The following is a 25,537-nucleotide window of genomic DNA, read 5'->3' as shown; positions in this document are numbered from 1 at the left end:
CAACTCTTTGTGACTCCATGGATTGTAGCCCACCATGCTGTGTCCAAGGAACTCCCCAGGCAAAAATACTGCAGTGGATTCCATTCCCTTCTCCAGGGGAATCTTCCCGACTCAGGGACCAAACCCAGGTCTCCTGCACTGCAGGTGGATTCTTAACAATTAGCCACCAGGGAAGCCTGGAGAAAGAATAGTCTTTTCAATAAATACCAGTGGGAAAACTGTATACTTCACATCCAAAAGAATGGAGTTGACCTTTATTACACAATATAGAAAAATTAAAATGGTTCAAAGACCTAAATATAAGACCTAAAACTATGCATGTCTTAGAAGAAAACAGGATAAAAGCTTCAGGGAAAGAAAAAAAAAAATTTAAGAAAGAAAGAAAATTTTTTTAAAAAAGGAACAGTAGGTCTTCAACTGGCTAAAATAAGTAGACGAACATTCCAGGAAAAAGGAACTGAGTTCACAATGGAAACAGATATGGGAAAGGCAGGCTCTGTTCTGGGAAGTGAAAAGCCTGGATTGCCTGAAGAATGGGTTATGTAGGGAGGATCTGAAGCATTGGCCATAAAGGAGAGGGCTTCTTAAAAAAAGGTGATGCATGTGGACATTATTCCATAGGCAAGAAGAAAGCCTGGAAGGTTGTCCTTGTCAAAGAGGCACACAATAAAACAGAACTTAATGCCAGTAATATTTTGGTTTTGTATTGACCTTTACTCTTTTTTACTTTTCCCTTTTTAAGCTGTGCTGCCTGGCATGTGGGATCACAGCTCCTCAATCAGGGATGAGCCCCGTGTCCCCTGCAGTGGAAGCACAATCTTAGTGAACCACCAGGGAAGTCCCTTGATCTTTACTCCTTACAAATTGCTTTTGTAGATACGTGATCTCGTTTGATCCCTGCCACAACCCTGTGGTAGAGGTTTTGTTACTACTTGTCAGTGGAATAATCTTTAAGACATATCGTTAATAATCTTTAAGACAAATCATAAGACATACACCCACGTCTTATGATTTCAAATTCAATCTGCTTCAAACCTGCTTCCATTGTAGGAAGACTGAAGTGTTGAAGTTGTGTACAAAATACACTGAAGTGAGAATACGCTGAAGGCAACAGGGCAGCTCCTGAAGAACAAAGTAACTGCTGAGACAGAGCTGGCGATTAGGAGCCAGCGTCTAGCCAAGCAATTCAAAACAAGTGAGCAGGCCTCTTCTCTTCTAGTAAGTTTGACTCTGCTCTGAAGGCAGCAGGAACAGGATTACGGAGATGATCTCAAATTTCTTTAAAATTCCCCCACTGACCACTGTCCTAGGTACAGAGCATTGCCAAATAGGTGCCTGGGGCATTCATTCCTCTCAATGGGCACTAACATTGCAAGCCAAGGACAGGGAGAACCTTGATCGCTACAGGGTTCTGAACTGTACTACATGCTTCCAATTGCTTAGTGAAGACCCAGAACACATCACCCCAACAGAATGAAATTAGATGCCTCCTCCAATGTGAAAAAGATGTTTGTTTAAATGACAACTGTAGGATTCCCCTAAGGACATGTGGGCCATGTGAAAACTGGGAGTACAGAGCTCACAGCTGTTCATTTCAACAGTCAACAGTGGACAACTGCTAAGAATCCTAAACAATTTTTTATTGTTTAAGTCTTAGGTGCTGTTGTTTTTCTAATAGCTTCCCTGCTAATGATGCAAATTTGATCTCTCAAAATAAGGATTTTTCAGGAAAAATGTCTGGTGTATGTTAACAGTGACTAGTGTTTGACTCAACTTTTCTAACACTGAAATATAAAGTGATTAAGATGGAAATTTCCTAACATCATATTACCTTTAAAGGCTATTTTCTAAAACAGTTAAAAGATTAAAGTCTTGATGTGTTTCAAGACCTTCCCCCCACCAGATTCTGTGCTGGAGTAAGCTGTGCTTTCACAAGACTCTAAGCACAGACTCACTCACCTAGTTCAGATCCTTCTTCGGGTTCCCTGAGAAATGCTGATAGAAGTGTTAAAACAAAGGATTAACATCCCTCACCCAAATTCCCTAAAATAGTATTAATAATTTTTTTTTCTGTTTTTTGTTTGCTTGGTGTATTTCAGCTCAAGAAATCCTGTATTTATAAGGTATCTTTTGTTGAAGTCCCCCATGAGCTGTGTGCTTTGCTTAGGTGTTTCAGCCATGTCCAGCTCTTTTTGACCCCATGAACTGCATCTCACCAGGTCCCTCTGTCCATGGGATTCTCTGGGCAAGAATACTGGAGTGGCTTGTCATTTCCAACTCCAGGGGATCTTCCCGACCCAGGGATCAAACCTGTATCTCCTGCATTGCTGGTGGATTCTTTACCGCTGAGCCACAGGGGAAGCCCACTGAAGTCCACTATACAAAACTGCTAAAAGCAGAGTTGTAGTTGATGGAAATAGGAAAAGAGGTGAGGGAGAAATGGAGAACTGATCATTCACTCTCCCTGTGCCCAAAGTCTTTTGCTGGACAGAGTAAAACTGTTGATCTTGAAGATTTCTGAGGTGGCTTAGAATTTGACGCATGATCTTCAAGATTTAGGAGCATGAAAACATTGAATTAGACTGACCTCCTGGGTAGGAATAACAGAGCAGTCTACCTGACCTCTTCACTCGTTCATTCTTCCCACTTCACTCGTTCATTCGTTCCACTGTTATTTGCTGGATATTTACAAGGTGCCAGACACTGTTCTTGGCACAAGGGGTAGAGCAAGAAACAGACTATTTTCCTCCTCTCACAGAGCTTTACAAGATAGTGGGGGAATTTAATAAAGACATAAATAAATGTATATATGTTCTATGTGATAGGAAATGGATCTGAAGAAAAGTAAAATAGGGTAAGAGAATGATAGTAAGAGGGTATACACATATGAGTGTGAGTGTGTGTGTTCTCTTATGTGGTAGGCAGGAAAGGACTCCCATGTGAGGGTGACCTTTAAATGAGGAATCAATAACGTGAAACATCTGGAAAAAGAGCTACTCAGGCGGAAGAAAGAGTAAGTAGGAAAGCACTGAAGCAAGAGAGCTTGGCATGTTTCAGGAAGAGTGAGGAAGTCAGAGTGGCAGGAGCCAAACAATGAAGAGTGACAGAAGTAGAAGATGAGGCCAGGAAGACATCAGCTCTTACGGGGAAGAGGCCAGGTCATCCTTGATGTTGCTCTGGAAGGGGCCAGTTATGGAGTCGATGGTCAATCAACATGTGTTGAGGAGAATCAGAAAGTCCACTGTTTCAATAAAAAGAACAAGTTAAAGGTAATACATAATTTCTTAGTTCTTCCATGAGAAAGTCTGAGGTGGAAATTTTGTAATACATCTGTCTGATTAGAGTTCAGAACATCTTCTCCCTCCCTAGTGATCCCTGTCTTGGGGACAAAGCACCCTCAGTGTTTTCAGGGCCACATCTCCCACCAGTCAGCTTCTGATGTTCTTATTGCTCGGATTACATAGGATGGCATGTTCCAAGGAAAATGATGATTCTTGAAGGATAAATGCCATTAGTAGATTAGATCCCTTGGCACATGAAAATCACTTTTGTTTTAGATCAGAAAAGAAACCAATTGCTGCAATACCAATGGCTTTGCACTGTAGCCCTGAGCTTTACTGCACTTCTGTCAAGTGTAGTTTTGGTCAACGATGTCACTCCCTCAGTCACTTAGCGCTGCATTAAGCACAATTCCAGAGCTAAACTGATATGAGGCAAAAACAGGTTGACTCTTTTACTTGAATTTCTGGGAGCAGGCCACTTTTATCATGATTTCTTAGGTGGGGCAATTTTCAAATGAGGTTTTATGGCAAGCTTTATAAAATCTCACCAAACAGGCACATGTCTTGTGTTTCTTTTTGTAAGGAAAGCCATAGTCTCATTGTTCCCTCTCTTGGCACCCACTATCCAGCAAGAAACAGGAATGACTCTGGTTTTCTGATCCCTTTTGCAATTTGTAACTGAGTTAACAACAACAAGAAAAGTCATTCTGTTTGTAACTCTAAATATATCAAGACTGCCAGACTACTCAAGAAAAAAATACAATCTTTGATTTTTACTTAAAGGGACATTTTATCTTTGTTGTAATGAGATTAATTCCAGATCACAACCCAAAAAAAAGCCCTAAATCTGTGCAACACAGATAATGAGGTAACTTAGATTGTTGACTGCAGGTGAAATAAGGAAGAGTGGAATATTTTGTAGGCCTATTATGGGTAGAAGCAGGACATTATATTTAAATTGCATGACATTAAAAGTCAAAAAGGATAGGAACTTTTGCAGTCAGAGTTTGGCTTGGTTCCTCATCAGCATCCTTTGTGCCCTGATATATCAGAATGCAACTCACGTGGTGGGCCTCTTACTCTTTTTATCTTTCTCTGCCACACAGAGGGTACCCTACTGATCTTGTGGAGAGGGTAAGTCAGCAGCCCTGATCTTACCTTACCATTTCTACAGTTGGGATTACAAAAAGATATTCACTGCTAGAGTTCACGATGAAGGTCCTGCCAAACTCCTTGATGACCATGAGGTAGGTCATCCACCCACCTGCTCCAGGTATGAACTTCCTGAACTTTCCTCACAATAAATACTACTTAGACTAGAATGACCAACCAGCTAGGACTGCCCATGACTGAGGAACTGACTGAGATCTGGGACTTCCAGTGCTAAAACTGGGAAAGTCCCAGGCAAAGCTGAGGAGATGCTCACTCTTAGCTGGACTCCCCACCCCCACCCGGAAGTACAAAGCAGCTCTTGACTGGGAGCTGTGGAAACTGGGCCCCAGTGGGAGTTTTGCTTCTCCCTTTCACCATACCCGGGGTAACACCTCAACTGTCCAGTACCAGGGTAACCTTTGATGATTTCCACACTGGCAAAATGGGGGTAATAATTGTGCCTACTTCCTAACTCTTGAGGATTAATTAAGCTAATATTAACACGGATAAAGTGCTTACAGCAAAGCTTGGCACTTGATCAGTGCCTAACAAACATTACCTACTGTCATTATGCTCATTAGTTTCTGGACTGGGAGAGAAATGATGCAGGACTTCACATTGTAGTTGACTCTGTCCTAATGAATCTTAAGCATCTTGTGCATATTATCTTTTCAAAAGTAAGAAAGAAAGAGAAAGAAAGAAGGAAGGGGAAAAAAGAAGGAAGGAGGGAGAGAGGGTAGGAAGGAAGGAAACATTATGGTCAGTAAAGTCAGTAAGATTTATCTGCTTTCTTAGAAAGTGCTCAGGTCCTAGATGTAAGGAATGCTACACTTAGAAGCTGGATAGAAAAGTCAGAACCAGCAAACGAAACTTAGGAGTTGTCTTCTTAGGTTGGAAGAAATGATCTAATAAAAATTTCTATTAAGGTCGCAATTTTGGGTGAGATGAGTGATATACAAGATATATATAAGACTGGTTCACATTATAATGGGAAATATAATTATGATGTGAATTAAAAGAGGAAATGCTTCTGGAGAGACAGCAGAACACAAAACCAAGGGACAGAAGGCTAGAGTTAAAGTCCCAGCTCTGACTCTTACTAAATGAATGACATGGGATAGGACACATAATTTGCCCTGAGCCTCAGTCAATTCCCCTACAAATGCAGAGATATTAATATTGACCTACCTCAATGGGCTGTTGTGAGAATTTATTGAATTAATGCTTTCAAATATACACTGTAAATGAAAAATATTACACAAGCATAAGGCACTTGCCTTGGCTCTCTGCTTAGAATTTATGTTCTTCCAGGACAAGGGCCCACCCTACCCATTTCTCTCTTACCAGTCTTCTTATTGAATTCTGCCTATCTGATGGTATCTACTCACATTCTGTTATCTTTTTCTGTGGCCTGATAGCTAGGGCCTTAGTGCCAACTGCCACTGCCAGCTTTATGCCATTCCAGTTGCTGTGGTGTGCTTGCCAAATCACTGACCCCATTCTTGACTATCCTTCTGGCCCACCCAACACCCATAAGCCCAAGTTATGATATGCTCCAAGGTGTCATTTCAGAACTAGTCCCACATATAACTTACTGAGATTTAAAACATACAACATCCATATCTAGTTTGTTTGTTCAGTCACAAAGATTTCTTAAAGTTCTTGAGACCAAAGTATTTTGTATCTTAAAAAGGTGATATCCACAGCAATACATATAAATACACATGCATATATATTCACCAATTTACTTCACTTTAAGTTTTTATTCCATAAAAAAATAAAGGCTTCTGTTCATTTAAAGAGTCATAAAAATTGCTTATGGTTGTCTGAGGAAGGCTTACAAACAGCTGAGAAAAGGAGAAGCTAAAGGCAAAAAAGAAAAGGAAAGCTATACCCACCGGTCTGAGTGCAGAGTTCCAAAGAATAGCAAAGAGAGATAAGAAAGTCTTCTTAAACGATCAATGCTAAGAAATAGAGGAAAACAATAAAATGGGAAAGACTAGAGATCTCTTCAACAAAATTAGAAATACTAAGGGAACATTTCATGCAAAGATGGGCACAATAAGGGACAGAAATGGTATGGACCTAACAGAAGCAGGAGATATTAAGACGAGGTGGCAAGAATACACGGAAGAACTATATAAAAAAGATCTTAATGACCCATATAACCATGATGGTGTGATCACTCACCAACAGCCAGACATCCTGGAGTCCAAAGTCAAGTGGGTCTTAGGAAACATAGCTATGAACAAAGCTGGTGGAGGTGATAGAATTCCAGTTGAGCTATTTCAAATCCTAAAAAATGATGCTGAGAAAGTGCTGCACTTAATATGCCAGCAAATTTAGAAAACTCGGCAGTGGCCACAGGACTGGAAATGGTCAGTTTTCATTCCAATTCCAAAGAAAGGCAATGCCAAACAATGCCCACTCATTGTTGCACTCACCTCACACACTAGCAAAGTAATGTTCAAAATTCTCCAAGCCAGGTTTCAACAGTACGTGAACCAAGAACTTTCAGATGTTCAAACTGGATTTAGAAAAGGCAGAGGAACCAGAGATCAAATTGCCAACATCCGCTGGATCATCGAAAAAGCAAGAGAGTTCCAGAAAAACATCTACTTCTGCTTTATTGACTACGACAAACCTTTGACTGTGTAGTTCACAGCCAACTGTGGAAAATTCTTCAAGAGATGAGAATACCAGAACACCTTATGTGCTTCCTGAGAAATCTGTATGCAGGTCAAGAAGCAACAGTTAGAACTGGACATGGAACAACAGACTGGTTCCAAATCGAGAAAGGAGTACGTCAAGGCTGTATATTGTCACCTTGCTTATTTAACTTCTATGCAGAGTACATCACGTGAAATGCTGGGCTGGATGAAGCACAAGCTGGAATCAAGATTTCTGGGAAAAATATCAACAACCTCAGATAGGCAAATGACACCACCCTTATGGCAGAAAGAGAAGAGGAACTGAGGAACCTCTTGATGAAAATGAAAGAGGAGAGTGAAAAAGCTGGCTTAAAACTCAACACTCAGAAAAGTAAGATCATGGCATCTGGTCCCATCACTTCATGGCAAACAGATGCGGAAACAATGGAAACAGTGGCAGACTTTATTTGCTTGAGTTCCAAAGTCACTGCAGATGGTGACTGCAGCCATGAAATTAAGAGACACTTACTCCTAGGAAGAAAAATTATGACCAACCTAGACAGCATATTAAAAAGCAAAGACATTACTTTGCCAACAAAGGTCCGTCTAGGCAAAGCTATGGTTTTTCCAGTAGTCATGTATGGATGTGAGAGATGGACTATAAGGAAAGCTGAGAGCCAAAGAATTGATGCTTTTGAACTGTGGTGCTGGAGAAGACTCTTGAAAGTCCGTTGGGCCGACTGCAAGGAGATCCAACCAGTCCATCCTAAAGGAAATCAGTCCTGAATATTCATTGGAAGGACTGATACTGAAGCTGAAGCTCCAATTCTTTGGCCACCTGATGCAAAAATTGACTCACTGGAAAAGACCCTGATGCTGGGAAAGATTGAAGGCAGGAGGAGAAGGGGACGACAGAGGATGAGACGGTTGGATGGCATCACCGACTTGATGAATATGAGTCTGAGCAGGCTCCAGGAGTTGGTGATGGACAGGGAAGTCTGGTGTGCTGCAGTCCATAGGGTTGCAAATAGTTGGACACAACTGAGTGATTGAACTGAACTGATGTTAACAGTATCTGGATTGTGTCTAAAAATCTTCATTAATTAGGTAAGCCATTCATGTTACTTTTTTGGAGATTCTTCAATCGAGTTTTTTTCATTGGAAATAATTACAGCTTTAAAATTACCAAAAGGTCTATACAATAATTAAGTTTCTACCTGCTGGATCATTTTCCTGGGGAAAAATATTCAGTCACTTGTTGAGCTAAATCTAAAATCAATCAATTGGATTAACTGATATTTTAATTAATATTATAAAAGAGTAAAATTTTTAGTTAAATAATGGTATGTTCTCTTCTTAATATTTAATTCACAGCAAATCACTCTAAATACAAAACTAAAATCCTTTTATCCTACTTGAAAATAATAAAAATACAATTTTTAAAATAATAAAAATACAATTGAATCTTATTACCTTGATCTTTGAGGTTTGGGAAAGGGCGAAGAAAGGAGACAGAAGGATACCATGTGAATATCAAATGAAAGCTAATGGTTTTTAAAACCCCAGCAAAGACTTTGTGCTTCAGCAAGCTCTACTCAGGCACAGAAGAAAAAAAAATGTAACACCTATGACAGGGTATTACAATTATGCCATAGAAGCAATTCTTATTCCATAATGGAAAGCTACATATAAAACTAAAATAACTCCAGGTCTTTTACATTTTACACTGGACTAATAATTTTTATTGCTATTTTTAAAGGATGTCAGTTTCTACTTTCTAAGAAACTGAATTTAATTTGCTCTTCTCCAGTTATTAATCCTCTTTTTGCTCATGTCTAGATTGCAAAGAAAAATATTAGTGAACTCGTAATGACCTTACCTGAATTTTTAGTAGAATACAAACTGTTTCAACTTTCTCATAGGACATGCCAGTTTGCTATAGCCAACTACGTTAAGGAAGTAAGCCTTGACCCATTGGTGATGGACATGACTGGTGATGGGGATGACTGGCAATGGAACTCAGATCTGGATGAGTTTCAGCATCCATTGTCATGGGTTATATGCTCCCATGTGTGTTAGTCACTCAGTCGTGTCTGACTCTGTGACCCCACGAAGTGTAGTTCACCAGGCTCCTCTGTCCATAGAATTCTCCAGGCAAGAATACTGGAGTGGGTTCCCATGCCCTTCTCCAGTATGCTCCGATAGCTTTCTGTATCTTTCTTTCAAAGAGTTTACCAGTTCATATTTATATGCTGCTGCTGCTAAGTCACTTCAGTCGTGTCCAACTCTGTGCGACCCACAGACAGCAGCCCACCAGGCTCCCCCCATCCCTGGGATTCTCCAGGCAAGAACACTGGAGGGGGTTGCCATTTCCTTCTCCAATGCATGAAAGTGAAAAGTGAAGTCGCTCAGTCGTGTCCCACTCTTAGCAACCCATGGGCTACAGCCTACCAGGCTCCTCCATCCATGGAATTTTCCAGGCAAGAGTACTGGAGTGGGTTGCCATTGCCTTCTCCTCATATTTATGTATTTATGTGATAATACTGCTGATGTCTTTCTCCCTAATATGACAGAAAGATTCATGAGAAAAAGGGTAAGATCAATTTTTCCCACCAACATATATTCCAGCACTCAGTTCAGTGGGTACCTAGAACGTAGTAAGTGTGCAAAACATTTTTATGAGAAAAAATGAATACAATATAATTCAGTGTTATTTTCAAGGAATGGTTTAAGAATGGAGAATTCTAGGGACAGAGGAGCCTGGTGGGCTACAGTCCACAGGGTCGAAAAGAGTCGGACGTGACTGAGTGACTAACTAACACACAGTACAGTCACTTGGTATGTCCCATGTAATGAAATTCTGCAAGAGGTATTTTTGAACAATCAATTAACAACACCACAATTCAAGCATGCCCCACTTTCCCTGTTATTTTTTGCAGAGGCTGATTTCAATCTTCTCTAACAAGCATGGTGACAGCCCTTTTGCACACTATATTAAGAGCATTCTATCATATATTTGGTGTTCTACAGTTTGTCTTTACAGTCCAATAGAAAATTCAGAATTCCAAAAACAAAACACTCCTTAGAAACGTATCCCCTAATCTGTTACACCAGTAATAGTGATATGAGGAAAAAAAAATTTCCCTTTTTCCCTTCACATCGTGTGAACATCTGAGAGATCTCCTATGGCCTGGTGGGGTAATTCTGTGGTTCTCAAACTTCAGCATGCATCAGAATGATACGGAGAACCTGTTTTAACAGGTTGGACAAAGTGAGCTCACTCAGAGTTTGTGATTCCACAGGACCAGTGTGGGGTCTGAGAAATTTTGTTTCTAACAAGTGCACAGGTGGTGCTGATGCTGCTGATCTGAGGACTATACTTTGAGAAGGACTAGGGTAGTTAAAACCCACTCCAGTACTCTTGCCTGGCAAATCCCATGGATGGAGAAGCCTTGTAGGCTGCAGTCCATAGGGTCGATAAGAGTTGAACACAACTGAGCGACTTCATTTTCACTTTTCACTTTCATGCATTGGAGAAGGAAATGGCAACCCACTTCAGTGTTCTTGACTGGAGAATCCCAGGGACGGGGGAGCCTGGTGGGCTGCCGTCTATGGGGTCGCACAGAGTCAAACACGACTGACGCGATTTAGCAGCAGCAGCAGCATAGTTAAAAACTAGGCTCATTTCAGGGTATATTCCTGTTTGAAACAGTCTCATACAGAAAATCATAAATGGTTCATAGAAAAGAAATTATCAGAGGGTGCTACATAACATATACTACACAATACACTATTAAATAACCAGTTTGCCTTGGTTTTTTTTTTTTTTTCTTTTTTTCAATAACATCTTCAGATATTATCTTATTTCACTTTTTAATAACTAAAATGGGGGAAGGGGAAAATCTCCAAGTTATTTTTGTCCTCAGTAAAAACCACCTCTACTGATTCCCTGTCTTTCAGTGCCTCAAGGGAGTCACTTATCCTCTTTAGGCATTATTCACTTATCTGTAAAAATGGATATATATATACTTAGCCCCAAAAATGGTCTGTAAATGGTAGCTGCGAAGTTTTTACTAATCTATCTACTCAAGAAAGTCAATTTCAAAGGTCCTGGAACCAGTGTCTGAAACTACTTATATCTCTAATACATTAATTGCTTACAGCAATAACTTTAAAAGATGGAAGGCAGGAGGAGAAGGGGACAACAGAGGATGAGATGATTGGATGGCATCACCAATGTGATGGACATGAGTTTGAGTAGGCTCCAGGAGTTGATGATGGACAGGGAAGCCTGGCATGCTGCAGTCCACGGGGTCACAAAGAGTCACAACTGAGCGACTGAATGAACTGAAAAACTTTATTTTTTTTTTCCATTTATTTTTATTAGTTGGAGGCTGAAAAACTTTAAAACTGTAAAGAAAACGTTCAGTTATGTTCTAGGTATTCTGCATACTTTGGCAGAGAACTGTTTGAGTTGAAAATTCTGGCACAGGGCAACAAGACAGCATCCTCCCAAATATACACAATTTAAAGAAGAATCACCTGGAGCACTACTTAAATATGCAAGTTTCTGAGCTCCACCCCAAACAACCAAAACTATCTACAAGAGAGGGGTCTAGCTGATTATTTAAAAGTAAATAGTTTCCCATCACTTCATGGCAAATAGGGAAACAATGGAAACAGTGACAGGATTTTATCTTTTTCAGCTCCAAAATCACTGCAGATGGTGACTGCAGCCATGAAATTAAAAGATGCTTACTCCTTGGAAGAAAAGTTATGACCAACCTAGACAGCATATTAAAAAGCAGAGACATTACTTTGCCAACAAAGGTCCACTTAGTCGAAGCTCTGGTTTTTCCAGTAGTCACCTATGGATGTGAGAGTTGGACTATAAAGAAAGCTGAGAGCCAAAGAATTGATGCTTTTGAACTGTGGTGTTGGAGAAGACTCTTGAGAGTCCCTGGGACTGCAAGGAGATCCAACCAGTCCATGCTAAAGGAAATCAGTCCTGAATGTTCATTGGAAGGACTGATGCTGAAACTGAAACTCCAATTCCTTGGCCACCTGATGAGAATTGACTCATTTGAAAAGACCCTGGTGCTGAGAATGATTGAAGGCAGGAGGAGAAATGGACGACAGAGGATGAGATGGTTGGATGGCATCACCGACTCAATGGACACGGGTTTGGGTGAACTCGGGGAGTTGGTGAAGGACAGGGAGGCCTGGTGTGCTGCAGTTCATGGGGTCGCAAAGAGTCGAACATGACTGAGAGACTTAACTGAACCAATTAGTCCAGGTGTTTTTCTGATCAGCAAGCTTGGGAAACAAGGAAGGTACCTCTCACTCCCCTCTAATTATGACTATTACACGCCCTAAACATCCTTTCTATTTCTTCATTCAGTTCAGCTGCTCAGGCATGTACGACTCTTTGCAACCCCATGAACCACAGCATGCCAGGCCTCCCTGTTCATCACCATCTCCCGGAGTTCACCCAAACCCATGTCTATCGAGTCGGTGATGCCATCCAACCATCTAATTCTCTGTCATCCCCTTCTCCTCCTGCCCTCAATCTTTCCCAGCATCAGGGTCTTTTCAAATGAGTCAGCTCTTCACATCAGGTGGTCAGAGTATTGGAGTTTCAGCTTCAACATCAGTCCTTCCAGTGAACTCCCAGGACTGATCTCCTTTAGGATGGACTGGTTGGATCTCCTTGCAGTCCAAGGGACTCACAAGAGTCTTCTCCAACACCACAGTTCAAAACCATCAATTCTTCAGCGCTCAGCCTTCTCTCTAGTTCAACTCTCACATCCATACATGACCACTGGAAAAACTATAGCCTTGACTAAACGGACTTTTGTTGCCAAAGTAATGTCTCTGCTTTTTAATATGCTGTCTAGGTTGGTCATAACTTTCCTTCCAAGGAGTAAGCATCTTTTAATTTCATGGCTGCAGTCACCATCAGGCTATTATTTACCAGGAAATTTCATAAGTCCTTTCTGTCTTACTAAGTTTGTTTTTTGAGTTTAACAAAAGTCACCTGGAGAAGCCAGCTGCAAATGGGGTATTTTTTTTGTTGGTGCTTTGAAAAGGTTCTCAGTGTTTTTAGTTAACTCACCCTTTCAAACTAGTCGGAGCATGTGCCTCATTTCTGAATTGCCCCCTCTTGAACTTCCTCTTACAGCGTCTTCTTCTTGATCTCTCCCTCACGTCTAGCTTGTTTGTCCCTTAGCTTCATTTCTTGAGTAGAACATTTGGTGCTTTCCCTGTTCACGAGGCCTTGCTGGAATAGACGATTTCCAGGGATTTTACATGCTGGCCAAAACAGTTTGTTCAGAACCGTGACGCCAGGGCCGAGGGCAGGCAGCCAGTCCGGCGAGCCTTTCCTGACTCTGCACAACCACCCGTGACCTTGGGCGAGCGAGCAGCCAGCGAGCACCGCCTCGCCCCGCTCCTTCCCGGTAGCAGCAGGGCAATGCTCAGGTTCGACTTTAGAATCGAAAGGGGTGTGAGGGAACTGGACTTGGGAGCTTCATACACAGGCGAGAAGACCCAGAAGCGAACAGAGGTTCATTTTCCTTTCTCGAAGCAAATCCTTCTAACTCGTTCTGGAAGGGTGGGTGAGGAGGGAGAATAAGGAGGAAAGGGAAATGTCTGCCAAAGACTCTAGACAAAGCGTGAGAACTCAGAGGGCGAAAAGCGGGCTTGACTGAGAAAATCGGAAGGAGAAAGGCTGAGGGCCGACAATCCGGCTAAAAATAGAAACGCATCCTCCACAGGACTATTTCTTTCCAGCTCCACCCTGGGGCCGGCAGCCCAGCCAGTAACTAGGCTCCGCGCAACAGCAGCGCAGTCAGGCTCGGCCCCGCCTCCCCGGCCGGGTGACTGAAGGCAGAGGCGCGGCGTCGGGCACGTGACGTCAAGGCGCTCCCCGCCGCCGCCGCCGTCGGGGTTTTCGCTGACGCACAGACCCCGCCCCCTCCCTCTTTCCATCGCGGGGCGGAGAGAACGCGTCAGTCGGCCGGAGCGCGGACCTGCCTGCATCACCGTTTGGAGCTCGTCTTTCCCGGGAGCTGCACAGCTTCCCCGGCGGTAGCGAAGCGTCAGAGGGCGCCATTCGCGGACCCTTGCGGTCCCCGGGCTTAGCTGCGCGTGCCCCGCTCGTCCTCGGAGTCAGCCAGACCCGCGGCCGGCGGAGGTGTGAGGCGACGACGGGCGAGCGCCGCGAGCAGCCTTAGCCGCTGCGGCCTTCTGTACTCTACTCCCTCCGCCCCCTCCTCCTCCGCCGCTCCCCCCACCGCGTCCCTCCCCCCACCTCCCGAGCTCCGGCGTGTCCCGGCCACGCTCGGGGCTGCTGCGGGAACAAAGGAGGACCCCGCGGCGGCGGCGCCACCTCCGCCTGCGGCTCCAGCCCGCGGCGGCGGCTCTCGGGTTTCCGGCTCGCCCCTCCCGGAGGGCTCGGCCCGGTCCCCACCTCGCCGGCGTCGTGCGCGAGCCCGGCTCCCGCGGTCGAAGAGTGAGTAGTACGGGGCTAGGGGAAGGCGCCCGGCTGCTGGTGCCGGGCCGCGGGTGGGAGTGGGGGACTAGGCGCCGCGAGCCTGCGAAGCCCGAGCGGCCCACGGATGGCGGCGTCGGGGGAGGGGAGCCCGCCTGCCAGCTCAGGAAGCACAAAGACGGAGGCGGCATCCTGTCGTCGTGACCGGAGGCCGGTTCCCTGTGCCCCGGACTCGCTCGCACACGCACGGTCGGAGAAACAATGCCCGGCGTGCGGCCTCGGGGAGGTTCGAGCTCCGGGCCTCGCTCACATCCGTCCCGGCCGCCTTCCGCGGTGGCGTCCCGCCTGGGCCGCCGAACCGGGAAAGACAAAGAGGCGGTGGCGGCGGCCGCGCCCCCAACCCCTTGCCCGCCGCACCCCCCTTCTCCGCCTCCTCCGAGGAGCCTTTCGGGGTCGGGGGTCGGCGAGGGACCGGCAGGGTGAGGGGCCTGCTTGGCCTACGGAACTGCTGTTCTGCATGACTCAGTGGTTTTTGGTGAAGGCCCTGTTGGGCTTTGCAGAACAGGCCTCTGCTTGGAAGGGCATGGGGGTAGGGGTGGAGGACCAGTGGGATTCGAACTTGTTTTAAAATCCCCTGGAACGTTGGGCGATAGGGGACTTCTCTGTGGTGTTTCAGTTTTATCGAGGTTGCTTCGTTTCTCGCCGGAGATCCCTTTCATGAAGGAAATGGAGCACCTTCCCCTTTGTTTCGTGCATTTAGGCTGATGAATGCGAAATTTTTTGCTTTCTTTCCACGCACTCCGTGGAGCTGTGTTTTGGGAAAAGGCCTGAGTTATCTTTATTGACTGAATGTTTCCTATTAATCTGATCTAAGAACACAGTAGTAGTATATAGGTCATAGAGCCGCTGTTCTTAAACTTGGCCTTTGGGTAATTTTCAGACTTTCTTAAAAAATTAAAGGAATCTATATTTTACTCCTTGTTTTTAAAGTAGGGATTCAGAACTGAATTGGTGAAAATACTGAAATTTTATTTTTCAAGTTTTCTTCTAAAAATATCCCCCTCGAGAGATGTTTTAATCTTCCTTATTTTCTCTCTCTCTCTCAGGCTCTGTATTAAGCCTGAAAAGGAGCCTTTAAAATCACAGTAATCTTCTCCATTTGGCAAGAGGGAACGAAGATCTGGAGAGTAAGGGCTTGCCCAAGGTCACTGGCTTAGTTAGAGGTAGATTAGAGATTAGAACTCCAGTCTCAACTCCGGGTAGGGTGAGCATTCTTAACGTCTTGTGCACCCGAGAGAACTAAATTTCATAGTTGTAAAAGCCTTTTTTATTCATGTTTGAGGCTGGAGAATTTTTCAGTTACATGCTCCAGTCTTTTTTTGGGGTTTTGTTTTTTAGCTATGAATTAGAGGAGGCCGCAAACTGTGAAGTATACACACACACATTTCATCCTATATTTGATGGAGCTGACACAATGAATGCTCAAGTTCCTAACAACTTTATTAAAGATGCTAAGTAATAATGGTATTGTATTTTTTTCTAAAATACAAATAGGGAAATGGCAACTTATTCCCCACACCCACCTCAAAATTGCTACTAAATAGGAGGGTTGTTTCTACCTTTGTGCTCTTTTCGTTGTGCTTGGATTTTATAAACAACTCTGACGATTTTGTCTTTGAGTGATTGGTGATACTTGCATTTCAGATTTGCGATTGTTCTCCTTACCTACCTCGGAAAAAACTAGCAACCTTAATGGCATCTTTTTGTTGTGTTTGCTTATTATATTAGATGTACAAGTGCTGCATCTTTAGTTCTTGGGGTTGTGTAGGAGTTGGCAGGCTCTGAGATATAAATAGAAGCTGATTTCAGAGGCCCCTGTTGACTAGGCTTTATGTGAGAGCCTCCATCCAGCTCAGCCTGTCACATTGCAGCCTTGTGACAGGCTGAAGCGCCCGCCCATGTGATCTAAGCTTCAGAGAAATATTAAGGCAAACTGTGCGCTTGTGATGGCATTTAAAAGCTGCCTTTCTAGGGGGAGAAAAGATGAGAGGCCATGTGTAAGACTAATGTCCTGTTGTCTCCTGTGTCTCAGTTTGGAGGCTATTTATGGTAAATTGAAGGTAGATGTGTTTTCTGAAGAAAGTTGGAATACTTTGCATATGAAATCATTGGATAAGATCCCCACCCGCATTTATATAAACAAAAGATTTTAAGAATCAGATTACTATTAATGTAAGTTGACTTTTATGCCAGTTTACTCTTTAAGCCAGTCTCAGATGATAGCAGAAGTTAATGTAGAAGGTAAGCTAAGCATAATTGTTAGGACTTCCAGGAGTGGCTTTTTTTTTTTTTTTTTTTTTTTGCATAGGGCAAAGATTCACATATTTTGCGTGGTGGGCATGCAAATAAATGCATAATGCATTTTTTTTCTGTACATTATACTCAGAATCTTAAAAACTCAGCTGAAAGTGTTTGTCAATAAACTTCCTAAGCAGTGTTGAAATGTTTACACTACCCTGCTCCAAAATGAGTCAGCTAAATTCCACTTACTATTTAAAGAGATAGTGTTAACTAAATTAGTACTGTTGTCTCAAGTAAGTTGCAAATATTGGTCAAGTTCCATGCAAGCTTCATTGGCTTGAAATATTTTCAAGCTTGAAATATGTCTTTTTGCTAACAAAAGGAAAGATTACTGTCATTTAAATGGTTGGGGGAATAATTGTCAGGATTCAGGCCACATCAAATTTCGTTAGTCCTCTTCCTTTGTATAAGGTAAAAGTGTTAATACTTGTTCATACTTTATGATAACTCCCTGAAGAGTGTATGCTAGTTTGTGCTGGTTGGAAAAAGCAACATGAAATTTTAGGAAGTAACAAGCTCTAACTGAAATTACTTTCCTGTATGTACCTGAAATGTTCATAACTTGTAAGTCACTTCTATTATCAACATTTAGGTACAGTTAAATGACAATGACCGCAATTATTACACACAATCTCCCTTTGATAAAATGCCCAAATATGCTTTCTGTACATTAATACACAATTTAAGGTGACATGGAAACCTTGCAGGTTTTAAATTTTTTTTTCTTAAATATTTATGTTCTGTTAACTCAGCAAATTTTACTAAATTTAGCAAAACATTAACTGTATTTGTATTTTAAGAAGCCTTCTGGAATAGCAAGGTACATTAAGTTGTTTCTGGTAAATTAAATATTAACCATTATTAAAGATTGTGTATATTGCTTTACTTTGCTATCTGGAAATTGAGCTTGTAAAGGTTTCATTATTTTCTGGCTTGAGGAAGACAAACGCTTGTTACAAGTTTTAATAGAGCTGTTGGTTGAGAAATCTGTGGCTGATAATTTGTGCTTTGCAGGTTTCTAGGCACTGGCTTTAAAGTATACTTAGACCCAGATTTCACATGTCAAATGTAGAACAAAAGAAATTTCCTAGGCAACTGACCGCTGAATTCTTAAAGAGCTTCACTTTTTGGTGCCAGGGTAGCAGGAAGAGCTAGATGATCTACCAGCTCTCTTTTCAGTGTCCTATAAAGGAGTTGAAGCATTTTAAAAGTACCCATGCTCTGCCCTGCAGCAGAATTGAATTAATTAAAGGGCCCAATATGTTCAGGTGGTGTAGGAAACCCACCTGAGCTGCATCCCATATACTACTAGTTTAAAGAACCACTGGTAGATATGAAGAGTCAGTAGTTAATTATGATGATTTGAAATGATCTGCCTATAGTGTAGAACAAAAAGTAATTTAAAGATACCAGTTAGAAAAATTGATTTAAACATAATTCTGTGTTTAAAGAATTAAACAATGGAAGGGTGACCTTTTCAGGAATTAAACAGTGACAGGTGAAATTTTAATGTTTAATGATAGAATTTTTTTTGTCCTAAAAATGTCAAGTCATGATAGATCAGTTTATCAAGCTAAAACAGTTCCTTTTCATGTATTTTGTTTTATAAAGGCAACAAAACATTCATAATTTAGCCTATTTTAAAGATGAATAACATAATTTAGGCCTTTGTTAGAAACAAATGCAGTGTTTAGAGATGACAAAGATAAATGATGACTATCGTACTAATTTAGTGATTGTGTGGTTTTGTTTTTTTGTTTTTTTTTTTTTTTCTTTTACTAAATTCTGGTTTCTAAAAATTTTTATTTTGTTCTGTTTATAGCAGAAAAATGGCTCAGGAGACTAACCAGACCCCAGGGCCCATGCTGTGTAGTACAGGATGTGGCTTTTATGGGAATCCTAGGACAAATGGAATGTGTTCTGTTTGCTACAAAGAACATCTTCAGAGGCAGCAGAATAGTGGCAGAATGAGCCCAATGGGTAAGTTGTTTCCAAGAAATAACGCATTTGAAGAACTGGTGGCCGCAAAATATACAACAAAGAATTGGGGCCTCAGACTGAGAATCATTGCTGAAAGTCCAAGGAGAGAAGACCTGAGAAAAGCTTGAAACTTAAAACAACAACCAAGTACTTGGAATGACTGCATGAGGAATGGGTGACATCTACAAGCATCTTCTAGCTTTTTCTTTTCCCTTTTTGAGGTTTTATTGGCTATGACTTTTTTTTTACTTATTTTTTTTGTTGTTGGGATATCACTTAAATGTCAGATTCTGCGGCAAAGTGGAAAAGTGTTTAAGTCACTAACTTAATTAAATGCAAGTATTTGTTACTTATTAATAGTTTTGATAATGAGTGTTTGTAGTATTGCTTCATTTCTTACCAATCCTTTTTTTAAATAGGGACAGCTAGTGGTTCCAACAGTCCTACCTCAGATTCTGCATCTGTACAAAGAGCAGACGCTAGTTTAAACAACTGTGAAGGTGCTGCTGGCAGCACATCTGAAAAATCAAGGTAAGATTAAACATTTCTGAGTATTTATAATAATGCAGGGAGGAAATATGACACAATTGTGAATGTTAATAAATAATAAGGATGTTGTGTTACATCATATATATTACTTTATAATAAGGATGTTAATACATTAGATGCCCGCATGTGTTGCACAGTTGGGGATTCCAGTGTCCTTTAATATATGATCTTGTAGGTCATTGAGTAAAGATGTGTATAATAATGCACAGCTGCTGAATAGCCTCAAGGATACTGTGTTGAGAATGCTGTGCTTTTTCTTGTAATTGAGGTGTGAAGATTATAGAGAATGAGGCTCTACAGATTATTGTGCTGCTACATAAGGCATTCTGGCAAAGCTGTCCCTTTCGCCCTTAAATTACAGGCACAGCTGAATATTTCTAGTTGGCTCTGATAGAACACTGTAACCTATACAGATATGCAGGCTTGAATTGATGAGCCGTTTATCAGATGGCTCTCCTTATTCTCAGACATTTGTGCTGGGCATCCTTTTTAGAGTATTTAGCTCCATTTGATCATGCTAGAAATTATATATACATATATATATTTTGAACTGACAACTTACCTATCTCACCAAGAAGTACCCTTAACATCTTTAAAAATGTTTGCTTGAACTCAAATAGAAATGTGCCTGTGGCTGCCTTGCCTGTAACTCAGCAAATGACAGAAATGAGCATTTCAAGAGAGGACAAAGTAACTCCCCCGAAAACAGAGGTGTCAGAGCCAGGTATGCTTTTTATCTGATTCTTTAATCTCTTCTCTGCCCATCCCCCGTTACCTCTGCACCTACAAATCAGCAAACTTTATAATGTGAAGGCTGGAAATGTCAAGAATTTAATGAATTTAAAAGGTACGTTACCACTACATTTTAAAAGTATCTAAAGATTAAAGAAGGTATTGTTCATAAACAGAAGAAATTACTAAAATCAAATTGCAAAGCTATGGAGAAAAAATAATCAAAAGTATTAACTCTTTAGTCTTGGATATTGTCAATACTTTAGGAAATACTCAAACAAAAAGAAACTTTCAAGTTGAAGTGTGGGATCCTTCTGGGAGTTTAAAACTCAGTGTGGAATGGCATTTTGGTTTTCATTAAATAGTGACTGAGTCTATGCTGAACTTAACATTAAAGCACTTCCGGTTGTGCTCTGTTATCATCAGAAGGTCGACTTTTTTACTTTTCATTGCTAGACCCTGGAACGGTGATTTGCATACTCTATGGTGCACATAGTTGATTTGATCAATTCATTATTTCCTGGTATAGTGTTGACTTGGACACAATGTTAAAACCTTTAGTGAGAAAATAGCATTGGATATGTAATCTACTTTGGAAGCTTGCTTTTGCTAATATTACATAGCCAAGCTTATGTGAACCTTGTATGTCTTGATTGATAAAGCTGAGGTGAAAATTTTTATGTTGGGTGGTTGAATCCATATTTGGTATTCAAAGTTCCATCCTTATGATGAAAAACTGACCAAATTAGTGTTGTTCCATTTCATTTGTTTCTGTTTTTTAAAAAACAAAATCTTGGAACAGTACTCTCTTGGATTAGATCTGTAACTATTTCTGTGCATTTATTATTTCTTCACCTGAATGCACTTTGCTGCTTTGCCTTTCCTGTATCATTTTTCCTTTCTTAACTACTTGCACCCCCACCCCCCTCCCCTACCAAAGTCTTGTGTATGTTTTAACAGCCACTGTCCAGTTTTCAGGTGTAGCCCGGGAAATGGCTGTCACCTCCCCTAGACTATTCCACAGACTGTTCTTTCCCATTATACCATCACGAAAATACATTAAGGTTGCCATGGTAGATTTTTAGGAATAAGTAATAGGTAGGATATTACCAGTGGTCTAATATTATACCGTTAATCTCACTGGATATATCACTAATGTAAATGAATTCTGAATTTGGTGAGAATTTCAGTAAGTTGTTATTAAAACCAGTTGGTTTGCCGTAGAGTTTGGATTTATGCTGATAGCATTAATGCTGGCCTATTGTTTAGGCAGTAATTCTAGTATTGTATGCATCAACTTGCTGTTCTTGGGATTTGGATTAATATTAATTTTATAAAGGTAGAATTAAATTTTGTTTTAAATAACCTGGAGGTAATGTGAACTCACAGTTATCTGCAGTTTTATCTTTATATTGACAAATTCTGTTGATGTCATGAGTGAACTTAAAACTTAGATCCAAAAAAAAAAAAAAACTTAGATCCCTTTTACCTGGAGAAACAGGGATTTTTAAAAGTAGGTCATATCTCTCATTAAGTATCACAAAGTAAATTAAAGAATTTAATAAAAATTCTTGTTTTGCCTATGGAATCCTTAAGCTTCACAAGTATTTATATTGTCCTAAACACAATGTTTGCTAATCTTCAAAAGAATGGGTTTTTTTTTCTTGTTTTTTTTTTAAAAAGGTTTGCACGTTTTCTGCATAAGACAAAATAAAGCACTTTTTAAAATGGCAAAATAATTGTGAAATTTTAGAGTCTGAGTTAGAGGTTAATGATTTGGGTTTTACTTGTCAAAATTTACTGGGTTTATCTACAGTTTTTCTTGTAACTTTTCAGTATAAAAACAAAATGACTTTATAGCTAAGTACCTCAGAAGTTGGCATCCTTATTTACTGAGTAGTAGTGAATTTGAGCTGTACTAATTAAGAAGATTGCATTTAGGTATTTGCAATGTGGAAACTAAGCAGATGACCACATCTCTCAGGTCTTTAAAACCTAGAATTAGGATTTTGTTTCCCAGTCCTAGAGTGAGTTTAATGGAGTTTTAGTGGAGTGATAATAAAGTAGAAGATTGTATTTAAAATATATGTTTTCTTTCAAGAAGGGTTTAAACATTGTCATGAAGAGTCTTACTTTTGTTTTGGTTTTGACTTATTTAATTGTCAGCCAAACAGTTGACAAACTTCTAATTTTTACCCTTGTTTTTTCAGTTGTCACTCAGCCCAGTCCTTCAGTTTCTCAGCCCAGTACTTCTCAAAGTGAAGAAAAAGCTCCTGAGTTGCCCAAACCAAAGAAGAACAGGTGTTTCATGTGCAGAAAGAAAGTTGGCCTTACAGGTATTCAAGAGCTCTTGGTTACTCCCTATAGGACTAGTCAGTCTTAAACATAAAACGCACAACTTTCAAGAATAGGAAATTTCCACAGTAGACTGGAAAGGGGACAGTGAGAAGAAGTTGAGTTTGCTTTCCATTGGTCTCTCTAATCATATGAAACCCTTTCCTGACTTCAGGCCTTCTGAATTATTTTCCTTTATAGGACTAGTAAAACTTCATCTCTTGATTATTTCCTTTGTTCTTCTGGGGGAAAGGTAGTTGAATTAAACAGTAATCACCTACTTTGAGCCAGACACAAAATGTCCTAGATACTTTTTAATTGTTTCATTTAAATCTCAGAACTGTCCGTGGTTGTCTTCTAGTTTTCACATGCGGAAACATTATTAGTCAGTCAGTATACAGCAGGACTAGAATTTAAATCCAGTTCAGTCTGACTCCAGAGCTTTGTGAAATTTTTCTACCCTGTTTGATATCTGCCAGATTTTATGGAAGATAGTTACTTGAATTTCTCACCAGGTCAGCAGAGGTTGAAAACACTTTCACAATTTAAAATGACAGTTGGTTTAATGTGACAGAGAGTCATGAAAATCTGGTTCCTTTTCTATACTGACTTAGGCTTTGTTTCTTCTAATTGCTGTGAGTTCCTAAATGACTCTGCTTCCTTTTATATGTACAGGGTTTGACTGCCGATGTGGAAATTTATTTTGTGGACTTCACCGTTACTCTGACAAGCACAACTGTCCATATGATTACAAAGCAGAAGCTGCAGCAAAAATCAGAAAAGAGAATCCAGTTGTTGTGGCTGAAAAAATTCAGAGAATATAAATTACTACTTGTGAAGAGACTGATAATTTGTTTTTATTTTAATATACCGTAGGAAAACATTAAAGAGCAGATGCATGGCCATTTTCCTTTGATGTTCTCCAGAGTTTTACTTTACACTTGTCTGTCTTATAATTGATATTTTAGGATGTTTGGGTGTTCGTTACAGGCAGAATTGGATAGATACAGCCCTACAAAATGTATATGCCCTCCCCTGAATAAAATTGGATGAAAATCTGCACAGCAAATTGAAATACACAGATAATAAGGACAAAATTTAGTTCCTTCGTGCCAAACAAAATAAGTGAAATACCTATCTGCATGTTTGCAGCATATCTGCCTTTGGGAATGTAATCAAGGTAGAATCTTTGGCTAGTGTTATGTGCCTGTATTTTTTTAAAGAAATGGTACACCAGAAAAGGACTGGCAGTCTACTTCTACCATAGTTAAACTTCACCCTGTTAATTTCCACATGTTCCTTGGAAGCAGGAAGAAAGCTATAAAAAGAATCAGACCTTTCCATGAAACCAGTGTTTGGTGCCATATGTAAGCCTGGTTAATTGGTGTTCTAAAAACTGTCAAATAAGACATCCTGTGAAAGGTACACATTGTTTAACTGGCTAAAGAGTAAAACGCATCAAGCCAACAGGGTCTTGAGCTATCTTTGAAGCTTATTATGCTGGCCTGCACCAGACGATGTCTGCATTACTCTATCATTGCTAAAAATGTTGTGTAGCACAGAACTGCACTAGGATTAATTTATTTACAAGAAGAAATTAAAACTCTACGTTTGGTTTTCACATACAGCAGCTCTATGGAGTAACATGCATCTGAATTTTAAGTTGCAAAGGTATCTGAATAGTTAATTTTTCATGTGCATATTTTGTTGAATGTTTTGGTTCAAGAAAGAATGTTTAAAGCTTTTTTAAAGACTTCAGTTCTTAATGTAACTGTACCCTTCTGCATGGAAAATCATAACCAACATGGCTGCAGTAGACTTCTTAGTGGTATCCAGCACCACTTGCAGAGGGCTGCTTTATATTAATTGTACTTGGGTGTAGGACTCTAGTGTTCTTGGGTGTATTGCATGGGCTGCATTATCTACAGCATTGTACAATAACAACTAGAAGAGGCAGTATACTTCACTGATGCTTGTCTGGTAATATCACTTCTGTGTTATAATGGAAGGTTTTCTGTGATGTATGAAACTTGTGTTTTTTATATATAAATGAGTATAGTTAGATTAGTGTCGTGGTAATGCCTGTTTTCATCTGTAAATAGTATGTACACGAGGCACTACTTCTGATTTATTGCAGTGTTCAGTCTTAGTTTTTACTTTTATTCTTAAAGCATTCAGTTTTGCTTTCAAGTTTATGTACCTTAGTTCTAAAGTTAGATCTGCAGATGTGTACAGATAGTCCATATTTATGTATTGCACATAATCATGCTATTCAGCATTGATGCTATATTGTATTATGTAAATAATAAAAGCCATGTACAGAGGGAGACTTTCCACTTGTTTATTGGGTTTTTAAGCCATAGTTAGATATCCTAAAGGGGGATAATTAGGAAATGTTTGATACTGAATTTTAGTCGTGTTTATAGACTTTGCATGGCTATATTATAATTTTTTTTTTCATTTCCATCCCTAAACAGTCATGTGAGAACCATGAGATGAGTATTAAACATCTTGTATGGAACATAATAGGCAGTTTAATTTTGAAGACACGAATAGGCACTTTTAGGATCAAAACAGTGTTAGAAGAATTTAGGTCAGTTATTCCATCCTATCTCCCTTTTCTCTTTTTCTTTTTTGCTTTATAAGTGGAACTTTAGGCATTACAATTTGTTTACAGCAACTGGCAGAGTTTTATTTGGGGTTTGATTCTAATGTTGAGATGGTCCCGTGGGCTTAGTCTTTGCAGGTGTCATGTGAGATAAAGAACAAGAGCTAACAGTAGCATGTTGACTTGGCCATTGCAATAGCCGAAGCCAAAAAGCAGAACCATTACATCTCAATGATGGAGTTGGAAATGGAAATGTTCAGTACTTACCATGATGATTCGCTACCAACTGTCCCAGTTCTTTGCTGCTACTTTTGCTTCAGGTGAGGGGCTATGTGTACTATTGAAGTATGAGATAAGGATAGTGTCTTGAATTATGAAGGATACTGAATCACAGTTG

At 40.5% G+C, this 25,537-nt stretch overlaps 1 protein-coding gene across 1 annotated transcript; it reads left to right on the top strand.

The window, feature by feature from the left end:
* The first annotated feature begins 14,464 nt into the window (after nt 1-14,464).
* On the top strand, nt 14,465-24,859 carry ZFAND5 (zinc finger AN1-type containing 5). Its single transcript, XM_043890845.1, has 6 exons — nt 14,465-14,597; nt 18,760-18,917; nt 19,337-19,448; nt 20,087-20,190; nt 22,409-22,534; nt 23,208-24,859. The coding sequence occupies exons 2-6, from the start codon at nt 18,767-18,769 to the stop codon at nt 23,354-23,356; spliced, it is 642 nt and encodes a 213-aa protein (XP_043746780.1). The 5' UTR covers nt 14,465-14,597; nt 18,760-18,766; the 3' UTR covers nt 23,357-24,859.
* Nucleotides 24,860-25,537: the final 678 nt, after the last annotated feature.

Source organism: Cervus elaphus, chromosome 29 (genome assembly GCF_910594005.1).
Source record: "Cervus elaphus chromosome 29, mCerEla1.1, whole genome shotgun sequence".
In the NCBI taxonomy this organism is placed as follows: Eukaryota; Metazoa; Chordata; class Mammalia; order Artiodactyla; family Cervidae; genus Cervus; species Cervus elaphus.
This window is presented reverse-complemented; position numbering and strand designations above follow the sequence as displayed.

What these genes read in the sequence shown, in the direction of transcription:
- ZFAND5 (XM_043890845.1), top strand. Translation starts at nt 18,767, where the DNA reads ATGGCTCAGGAGACTAACCAGACCCCAGGGCCCATGCTGTGTAGTACA. An exon ending in AGCACATCTGAAAAATCAAG is followed by an intron (nt 19,449 to 20,086) that starts GTAAGATTAAAC and finishes GAACTCAAATAG; the next exon opens with AAATGTGCCTGTGGCTGCCT. An exon ending in AACAGAGGTGTCAGAGCCAG is followed by an intron (nt 20,191 to 22,408) that starts GTATGCTTTTTA and finishes TTGTTTTTTCAG; the next exon opens with TTGTCACTCAGCCCAGTCCT.